The sequence below is a fragment of the Thalia democratica genome, chromosome 8, assembly GCF_965202585.1.
Source record: "Thalia democratica chromosome 8, ktThaDemo2.hap1.1, whole genome shotgun sequence".
Lineage (NCBI taxonomy): Eukaryota > Metazoa > Chordata > Thaliacea > Salpida > Salpidae > Thalia > Thalia democratica.
In genome coordinates, this window is record NC_139172.1 from 17,394,478 (window position 1) to 17,405,690 (window position 11,213).

The 11,213-nt window shown below is 27.1% G+C and overlaps 1 protein-coding gene across 1 annotated transcript; it reads right to left on the bottom strand.

Moving 5' to 3' along the window:
- Positions 1-6,982: 6,982 nt before the first annotated feature.
- On the bottom strand, positions 6,983-10,948 carry LOC145842048 (large ribosomal subunit protein uL24-like). Its single transcript, XM_082949407.1, has 3 exons — positions 10,776-10,948; positions 9,195-9,335; positions 6,983-7,152 (listed from the first exon to the last, which is right to left on the bottom strand). The coding sequence occupies exons 1-3, from the start codon at positions 10,941-10,943 to the stop codon at positions 7,033-7,035; spliced, it is 429 nt and encodes a 142-aa protein (XP_082805533.1). The 5' UTR covers positions 10,944-10,948; the 3' UTR covers positions 6,983-7,032.
- Between the last annotated feature and the right edge of the window lie 265 nt (positions 10,949-11,213).

Genomic DNA, 11,213 nt, shown 5'->3' on the forward strand with positions numbered 1-11,213 from the left:
CTTTGTATACAGCTATTATCATCTTACTGAAATTTTCTACCTAGTAAGTAGGAATAAAACTTTGCAAGATTGTTGAAGGTTTGTGGTTTATAATTCTTTAAGCCTCTTATGTTATGAGTCTTTTCACAACAACAAAAAAGTAATAAATATTTTGATTCATTTACAATTGAATGTAGGATAAAATAAAGCTGCGTTTACAAAAGTTTTGCCTTATCATCAGCTTTAAAACAATAACGACACCAAAAACTATGTATTTAACCTAAATTCAAGTTTAACGACAACTACATAAAAAAATTTATATGTTTTTTTTACCTTTGAAATGCGTTAATTAGATTAATGGACGCATAGATCAAGTGCATTCTTACTACTTGAAGAAGCTTCAGAGACTTTAGCTTAATTTTTGCAAGGGTTTTAGATATCTAAAAACAAAGTACCTGTAAACAATACAGTTTGGCTATTTATATTGTCTTTTATCTGTAGTTATGTACTGTATGGCAGCTAAAAGTGATCTCTCAAATTCGCAAGCAAAGGTAAACATTTTCCACTAACAATACTTCTGTGTTGTTTTTGATATTACGTTGAAAAGCAGCACATGCATTTGTAGATAAAAGATCATCTTATATAATATTTTGTACAGCAAATTAGCTGTTTGTAACTTTGGCCGATAAAAGCTACGATACAGATAAGTTTGCAAACGTTACCTGCAGAGCTTAAATGTCGACATTCCGGAGTGGTAAGAGTAAACGATGACCTCAAAATTTAAATCTTTCTTGTTAGTTTTAAATGTTCTGTATAGATAAAAGTAGTCTTATTCTAAAGGCTGAGAAAGATAACGAACAAATCAAAATTGTTTTACTTATTTTTGTATTGTCGTTTTTAATGTCTGTTTTATATTCATAGTTGTTGTAAATATCCCTTAATCATGTGGGTACGCCACGATTATAGATTTTAGCTGAAAATTGTTTTTAGAATGAATAAGCAGATAGTTTCTAAACTTTAAAAAAATCTTTTTTATGACCAAGTTATTTTAATTTCTAACCAAATTATAGTTACAGAAAATAGTTGTAAGCAAAAATTACATACTTGGTTAATAATTTTTAAAGCAATGAAACTAAGTATAGAAGTGAAACAATATTTATACAGTAATATATACAAAACACACAAACTCAGTAATATTAAACATGTTTCAAGCAATTCTCATCAGTAGAACACAAAGCTAAAAAGAGACAAGATTTAAAAAACTTATATAGTAACCAAGTAATTATAACGTAATCAAGAGACGTAGTTTATTAATTCAGCTGCTGTTGTAAAGGAAGCTATATTGGATTGACAACAAGACATCTAAAAAAAAGGATAAAAAAGCATAAAAGAGTGCAGTGAATTTTTACTATGGAGAAAATAAGAATGGTATAACGGTTAAAGTTCTAAATGCATCTAACACGTTTGTCCATTGCAAAACATTTGGTAAATAATTCAACATGATCAAACAGTTATAGTCTTAAAAGATTTAAAATAATTAAAATTTCTAGTAATGTTTTCGATTTAATTAAATTAGAAGCTACTTGTATTTTATTAGGAAAGCTGTTTTATGTAAGCAAAAATGTTTTGATTATACTGTTTCTTAATTTTTGTAATACTCTATAAAGCGTATTGTTGTCATTATATTAATGTATAGTTTTACTATAAGTAAATTAAAATGTAAGTAAGCTTATGTGATTTAATTCTTCCTAATTGCATTTGTCTTTTACTACTCTCTTGATTACTTTATGATTACTTTGTTATTATATAAGGTTGTAAAATATTATCTCTTGTTAGATTTGTACTTTATTGATGAGAACGGCTCGAAATATATTTGGTCTACTGAGTTTGTGTGTCTTGTATATCTTAATGTATACGTGTCAGTTATGTTTTAATGTACAATATTTATAAAAAAAACATACAATAAGTTATATGATCAGAAAAACTTTTATATTTTGTAAGTAAATTTCCATAATTCAAACATAAATTTTCTTTTTAGTTATTGAAAACATTAAAAAATAACTAAAAGTTAAGTTTTTGGAACTTTATTCATTTTTGCTGCTTGTATAAGAACAATTTACATTTTGTATTAATGTGAATGAAAATAATTAAAGGACCTGTGTTAAAATTGCTTGTCAAAATCACTTTTTCTGAATAAATTGTATAAAAAAAATAAATGCTATTTCAAAATTCTAATAACAATAGAACTATTTTACCAAAAAAACTTAGTTTGTTTTCATATTTAAGTTTCCTAATTTTAATGATATTAGATAAAGTTTGTGTTTACTTGAATGAAAGTATTCCTTAAAGGGTATAAATATGCTTTTTAGTTTATTAATTCTACTGCGTACGGTTTACTATACAAAGATTTTTCAATTTAGTTGTCTTCTTACAAAATTTGTTCTTTGTTATCAGTTGCATTTAAAATAGATTAAAGAGTGCGGTTTAAAAGTATAAAAACTTTTAAACTTCTTTATATAAACTTTTACTTTTTAAATGAAATCTATTAAACATAGACTTTTATTATAATGCTGTAAGAATTTTTGACAAAACTTGATACTTTTACTTTCTACTGTTTTCAAAATTTTATTGTAGAGCGTTAGCCTATGTACATATTAAGACTTAGTTCATATAAATTTAATTTTCTAAACTAGGTTGTAGTATAAAGTTGTTTTCAAAATTTTTCATGATTGTTATTTTTTTTTTGTATTAATCAAAACAGTAATTGAAAAATTTATCAATTATAACACAGACTATAGTTGTCATATGTTTATTGATTAAGAATTATTTATTAGTTTTAGATTGTAGGGTGTTTATAGTAAACTGCAGGGTCGAAAACAACTGTTTTTGGCTAAATCGCTATTAAAAAAGTAAATAACCAAATTTGTCTTTTGGTTTTAGAGTTAAAACTAAAATCTCTGTAATTATTGTAACAACAACTTTAAATAAGTTAAACGTTTAACCGCCACCAAATTAAGGTGCTAATTTCATAATTTAGTTGTTAATTTTTTTCAGAATAAGATAATCAAAAATAGGAAAGCCGTTAAGTCTATTATTAGTCATAGACGTTAAAAGTTATCCGTGGTATGCGACTCGATAACCGAAAGGTTTTTTCGTACCACAGGTCCTAGGACCAATTATTATGATTGCTTGTTTTGTCGTTTAATAAACTATAGTAAATGTCCGTTAGCGCACTGCATTAAAATAAAATTTAGTCTTTCCTTGATCACACAGATGTTTAAATTATTTATAATTTAAGCAACAGATTAAACTTCCTTATTGCAATGGAAATAAATTGTTTCTACTAGTTAGATCTAAAAACAAAGAAACCAAATAATTAACAAATATATTTTATTACTTTCCAATTCAAAATATGTTTGATAAGATAAACTTATATTAACAACAACTGTTTACAAAAGTTATTTTGTTTGGCATATGTTTTTTGTATTAGATAGAATGCAAGTTTCACGGAATCTATATAAAATAAGTACTACAAAAAAGAATTAAGACATTGTTCAACAAAGAGAAAGATTTGTCAGTTAAATAAAGAAAAGTACATTCTGTAAAAATTGTTATTTTTGTATATTCCAACGAACTTGGTTCTTAATGATTTTTATTAACAAATTCTGAATTAATTTGAATTCTGTTATTTTCTAGTTGTAATGAAAATGTAATTTAGAGCAGTGCTTCTGAACCTTTTTCTAGTGGCGGAACCCTTTTCAAAAGTTCAACTTTTCCGCGGAACCCCTAATTTTAATTTTACATAAATGTTTAATATAATATTTCCTGTGAAAAACAAAAGAATTTCAGTGAAAAACGAATTTTTTAGCAAAACTATATCATTATTAGAAATCATGCCAATTGTAATAATATTAAGTCGAGTCAAACTCAAAGTGCGCCAAAGGCAATCGGTATTTTATGATCCTATAATAAATAAACGAAAACAAACATGATTAATCGCAACGTCATAAAAATCTTTCCTTGCATAATAAAAACAAAATGAGAGCTACAAACAATAACGAAATGAACATGAACCTAATCGAATTCATAGATTACTAAAAAAAACGGGTAAGATGCCTAACGAAAAGTAAATAAAAAATATTTAGTGCGAAACTTGAACTTGTGTCTTAGCAACAAGCATGTCAAGCGCGGCTGGATTTTGGATAGACTGAGACGGAGATAGGTAGATAAGGTTAGAGTCAGCATACAGTTCCTTTGCTTCGTTTTAATTTTTGTTACATGCGAACAGCCGGACTCGCAAAGATAAGTGGTGGTGAATGGTAAAAGAAATTTTACTGCACGCTTTGCTAAGACGGGATACTCTGAAATTGCACATATCCAAAAATCTAAAATCTCCTTCCCTTTGAAACTCAATTTTAAATTGCTATCTTCAGATATTTGCAGCAATTCGTTTCCTGTATCTGTGGGAAGATTTACTTATCTAAAGCAATATCACACATAAAAGGATTCAAAATCCATAAATTTCCGATGCGAACACCTTAAGGAAAATAATGTTGAAAATTTATAGACAAAAGATCAAGGTGGTTGTATATTTCGTCAAAGAAGTTAAATTCTATGCATTTTTCATGGGCCTCATCAAACCAGTGAAACATCGCAACATTACCATTGCTAACCTTTTTCTTCCAAAAGTTAAATCTGTTTTTAAACGCCTCAATCTTGTCTGTCATGATAAAAATGGAATTTTGCTTCCCTTGTATGCTTAAGTTCAAAGCGTTCAACTCTTCGAAAATAACGGTGAGATAAGCTAGCCTTGCCAAAAAAAACATCATCTTCAAAGAACTTCACTAATTCTGACCCTTAATCTTTAAGAAAGGTGCTTCTTTAATTCAAATAGACGAAGCAGTGTCCGCCATTTCGACAGCCAGCGAACTTTGTTGTGATAAAGAAGTCGCAGATGGTCAGCATCTAGACTTTTACATAGGTCTTTGAAACATCTTGCCTTTGTGTCACTTTTCTTTATAAAATTAACAGTCTTAATCGACGCTAAAAGAACTTCTTGTAAACAAGAAAGAAGATGTATTGTTGCCAAATTTTCTCTATGTAAAATAGTGTATCCATTTAGCTTCAACTGCTTTATCCTTCATTTAAAAATTTGCAAAAGTTTGCGCAACCAGGACACCTATTAATAATGAATACTCATTAAAAATCCTACCGCTAGATACACACTAAGCAGATCAATGAATGCTATCACTATATATGTTTTCAATTTTTTTTTGAAGTTTTATGATTTTTTTTTTCAAACCATTTTTAAGTTTCGAAAGGCTTCGCGGAACCCCTGAGAGGCGTTGCGGAACCCTATTTCAGAAGCACTGATTTAGAGTAATTGAATTTATTTTTAACGATATCTTGGAGATGTTATCCTTAAATTTACTTATTAAGTCGTGATAATTTTGGCCGCAAGTTTGTGAATCATAATGAAGCATTTTTGAAAAGTTCAGAGTTGTATTGTAGCTTTCAAACACTAATGTTCAGAGTTGACAAATTTCTAAACTAAATATTAAGTCATAATTTTAAAGCTTGCTACTTTATGTAATCAAGCTTCCTCAACAGTCTAAAGAAAAATTTTGGCGATGTCATCTATTATTTATTGAATTTTTTGCCGGAAACCGTGTAAACACTTTCTTAAATGCTAGTTTAAATTATCAACTAATCGTTCACTTGTAGTTTATTGAGTTTCATTTAGATCTAAATTAAGTGGTGTTCGATTTTTTCTACATTTGATGGTTTGCAACAGCTTAAAATGTTAAGCATACTAAATATCTCTCCCAATAGTCTAGCGAGTTAGTAAAACTAAAATATTATCAACTGCAGTGAGTTTTAAAGATTCTGTTAAAGAAATAATTAAAAATTAACTTGTGATAGCACTGCTGCGAACTTATATTTATAATTGTCAAAGTGCATTCCCTTACCCACTTAGAGACTAATTTAAGGTGAGCGGATTTCCAAGAAAATGTAGTTAAGACATTTATGACGGTGCGAAAAATAAAAATTAATATAGATCAGGATTTCCTAAACTGGCCCCTTGAGTTAGGGGGCGTTTGAAAGATAGTTGAAGAAACCTTGATGTAATAAAAATTAAGCCCTGGTATAAAATGGCTACTTTGAAGTTTAATTGCTTTAAAAAGAGCTCCACTTACTAGCAATTATAATATTCGGTAGCTCTTAATGTAAAACATTGATAGTTTATGGAAATGTTAAATCAATGTGTTACAGCTTTGATAGGGTCCACTTAAAGGTTACGTTTGTTTTCTGTGAACATTGTTAAAGAACTCATTACTTAAATAATTTTATTAAGCTTGGAACTTATGATAATTACTGAAAAATGTTGCAACTTTAGGGTAATTTTAGATATGTATCTTTACTTACGCCTTACTATCATAATGTAAAAAATTTCAGACCCAACCCAAATATATTTTAGTGCAAAAGTGGGAACCTTTCAGGGGATCGTAATCAAAATTAACGTACCCTCTTACTACATAGCTTAATTAAAATAGTTAATATCAATCGTGGAGAATTTTAGGTTTTCTAGGTGGTAATATAAATACCGGGGTTTAATACCCAGGTAGAGTAAATGTGCATTTTTTAAATCAAAAGTTGCTGGAATCTATGATTGTGGAAATCTCGTTTAATTTTCTAAAAGAATTAAACTTTATATCGGCTTAAATTTTTACAAACGCTACAAAATGTTACAAATTAAAAGGCATTTTTGCCGATTGACTTAAATATTCAAATTGCTGCAAAACATAAATCCCTATTTTTGTGAAACACATGGTAAAAACTTTTTTAAATTATTAAGATATATGTAAAGTTACGTTTTAATTTAACATTTAGTAAATTTAACTAATATCATAAACAGACAAACTTTATAATTCCCTTATCTTGACAGAAACTGAAATCAAGTGTTGTCTCAAATCATAAAAATTTTAAAACCAGACACGCTGAATAACAAAACAAGTGTTTATTAAAAAATTATCTAAGTTTATTGAATAAAGTTTAAGCCTCCATGGCTTCAGCCTCGGTGATCTTGCCCTTGTCTTCGGTCTTCCTTCCTGCAGCGCGGTGCTCCAAGATCCTCTTCCTGTCCTTGTCAAGCTTCAATTTCATGATGACAACCTATTTTTAAATATTTTATATTAAAATTAGCAATCGTGTGATAGTGGCATTCTTAAAAGATACTTATAAATAGTTTAAGATTTAAATTTTGGCTTATTGTTATTTTATGAGTCGATGCAAGTTTTTAAGTTAATTGAAGGTTCCCAGTTTACAAAAACTTTCGCTCAACTAATCTGATACAATTAGATATGATATTTTTAACTTATTATCAAAATTCATATTAATCCTTACCCTACCTCCAGGTAATTTTAACAACATTGTTTAAAGGGCCTTGTCACAATATTTTTGTTTATAGAAAACTAGCCGGTGATAAAAACAGAAAAAATGTAATAAAATAAAAAACATAACTTAAATGGCATCAGTTCAGTATATCAAAAAATATTATTTCAATACGTAGGTTTTATTCATAAACACAAAAACAAGTGCAATCTTTTTGTCATTTATTCAATTTAACTCGTAATTTATCCGAGTTTCATAAGTTATAATTTTGCAATTTAATTTTAAACTTAAGTTACCAATAGTTTTTCCAAAGACTAAATATTCGTATCTACATGACATGGCGCTAAAAAGTGGCTAACAAATAATCATTTAAAAATTGACATTAATTATTTAATTTCATATTTTTCACAAGAAGCTTCAGATACAAAACTTTATAACAATTAACAATCAATAATAGAGCCTAACAATTAATGTGTTGTTAAGGATTTAAATACCCTACAAATTAAATTAGCGTAAAAGTGGACCTTTAACATCTAATAAAAATGTTAGAACTTCTTAATTTTAAAACGAAATCTAAAGTTTCAAAAAGATTTGAGACGAGTAAGATAGAGACGAGATTATTACAATAATTTAGTAGTTCACTTCTTACAGAATTAAATCAGGTTTACCTTTTTTTATATTTTAAAACATGAGGTATCAAAATAAGTTTTAAAATATTATGCATGACAGTTTTTTTTTGGAATTAAAGAAGATTATTTGAGTCAAAACATAAAACATATTCTCAATTAAAAGTTATAAAACAAATTCCTTTACACATGGCCCAACATAAAAATACTAGTTAAAATATATTTTCTACCATACTATATAAACAGCATTTATATAAATTAAATCCCTATAAATCAGGCATCTATTAAACGAGACAGAAGTTGTACTTTATGACTAGTATTATTCTTTTATAGAAACAAATATTGAAACTTATAGAATATTTTCAACGTAATTTTTTTTGGATAAGTTGTATTTATGATTCAACTTTCCCATATCATAAATATTTCCGATAATTTGGAGAAACTGCTGTAAAAATGCAGGATATATAGTTTGTGAATGTTTCAATATTCCAAGAAACAAGACTATACTTCTTAACCATGGTACCAAAACCTTTAACAAAACTGATTTTTCTAAGTAAACACATGGTTGCCAAATGTATGTGGCAATTTTTATTAGGTTTTTTAAAGTACTCTTTTTGGGTCTATTTATAGTTTTAATCAAGTTTAAGGTAAGAAAAGATATTGTAATTATACCATTAAAAAAAAAGTCCCTATATGGCTCCTAAAAAAGTAACAAATTGTTTTCTTTAAAAAAATAAATGGAACTGAAAACTTCTGGACCATTTTTTTTTTTTGAATATTAGTTATATATATTCAATTAAGTTGTGATCAAGAAGGGACATTCTAGAAAACAATTCAATTTTAATAAAAGGTTTATTTTACATATAATAAAAGTTTTAAACCAATAAAAGGGTTACAATAAAAGGTTTTAAACCATTAATAGGTGATATTGCCTTCTCAGGAAAAACTACAAACTTATTTACAAAAATTACATAATTAACTTGTAAAATAATTTAAAAAAACTAGCATTCACTTTCTAGTAGAAGTAGGTAAATTCAAGCTGATACTATAACTAAACTTTTACTTAACATCAACAGTTTTTAGGCTAAATATTGAAATTGAACTCCACTATAAAAAATTTAACTATACAGCTCATAAAAACTTTAAAACTTATAATTAAGTAAATGGTAGTTCAACTTAATAAAAGTAAAATCTTACTTTTGAAGGGTGGATGCCTACATGTACAGTTGCTCCATTGGCCTTTTCGCGTTGGATTCTTTCAATATGTACAACATATTTTTTCCTGTAAGCCTGGAGTACTTTGCCAACTTGTTGACTTTTGAAGTGTCCCCTGACAATCTATTAGAGCAAGTATGAATATAATTTCAAACACGTTTTTGGAATTTGACTTAGTGTTGATTAATAATGTGCATTATTGTATAAAACAGTAGCAGAGTTAAAAAATTCATAACATTTAAATTCATTCAAACAATATAAATAACATCAAATTATTTACATATTTTTTAACAACCATTCAAACATTCCACAAATTCAATTAAATAAAACTTTTGTTCAACATACAAAACTAGTCCGGGACATCTTATGATGGCAAACAGTATAATAACAATTTTTAAACTCAATTAAATAATTAAAACACTGATTTTTTTTTTCAAATTGTTTAACTAAAATTTTGCTTAGTATTGTAAAATAGTTCTTATTTAATGAAAAGATTTCTTAAACTTTTAATTTCAGCGTTCAATATTGTTGTTTTCAACTCTAGTTCAAAAGTCTACATGTTTTTAAATAACCAAATGAATTTAAACTAATATTTAAACAAAAAGACTCCTTTTTCATAAATTAAAAACTATTTTAATAAGGTCAAATGATTTTTTTTTTAATACAATGCATTCAGTGCTAAAAATTGTATTTCTGAATGTTCTACTTTGCTAGATGTTTTCACACAAATAATAAAAAAGTTTTGATTCAAGTGCAAAAAATTTTGAGATAAATGATTATTCATTAAAAAAAGCAAATTTACAAAATATAAATTACATCGGTTATAAGGTATTTAGTGTTGCCACTTAGTGGGTCAAAAAATATTTCTTTAAGTGACCAAAAACTTCCTTAAGTAACCTTAATCTTGAGTTTCCTAGAATTTTTTTAAATTAATTAAAAATTTTATTTTACATTAAAAAATTACAACGTTAATTTTAAGAATATTGAAGAACTAGCCACAAGGCTAAAAAATTTCTTAATTAGCAATAAAAAATAAATAAAATTAACTGTTTTGAGCGAAATATTGAAACTGGATCAACTAAATCTCATTCTAGATCTAGAAAAAAATTTCTCTGAAATTTTTTAAAATCTTAAAATTTCCTGAAATATTTAGAAAAAAACAAAACTGCCCTGAGATTCCCTGAGTTTAAAAAAAATGAAAAAAAATTCTTGAGTTTCCCAGATATTTGCTAAAAATTGAAAATTCAACCAATCCTGGGTATAAAAAGATAATTTTATTAGAAAAATGTTAAGTATTGTTTTAAAGTGGACTATGAATTTGGTTGGTTCGTCAGCTCTATTGGTTGCTTCAATATTGCACATATAAAAATGCTAACTCAAATTTTCAAGTGAAAAGGTTGAGTCAAATTCTAATAATTAAAATTAAATATCTTCTGTAATATAAGCTATTTTAGACTTGTAAGAAAACTTTTTGTTATTAAATATTTTCTGCAAGCTATTTAGTTAATGAAATTAACATTATGATATACAAGCAATAATGCTTAAATTAAAATTTTTTAATACCTGTACTTCATCGTCTTTGCGGATAGGCATAGACCTGACTCCGTATTTTTGGCGGAGATCTTTAGACAATGGAGCACTCATGAGAGTTCTTCTGACATGGGAAGGGGCATTGAAGTATGCCTTCCTGTTCTTTCTCCTGGAAGAAGTCTTGTTCTTGTTAAATTTCATTTTTCTGTAAAATATTTACATATTTGAGAGCATAATTACATTTCAACAATATTTGTTAATATTAAATAACCATATTTGATGAATCTTTTTTTAAAAAGCAAACATATTGATATTTTGCTTTATTTACTAATTTTTAAAATATATTTTTATATTGAGTCACCATTAAAGTTAAAATTAGGCACAGAAAAATTTTGTTTAGATTGGCAATAGGGCATAGGGGGTTATTCTTTCTTTTTTACAATTTGATCTTATTTTATTGAGTTTTTTAAT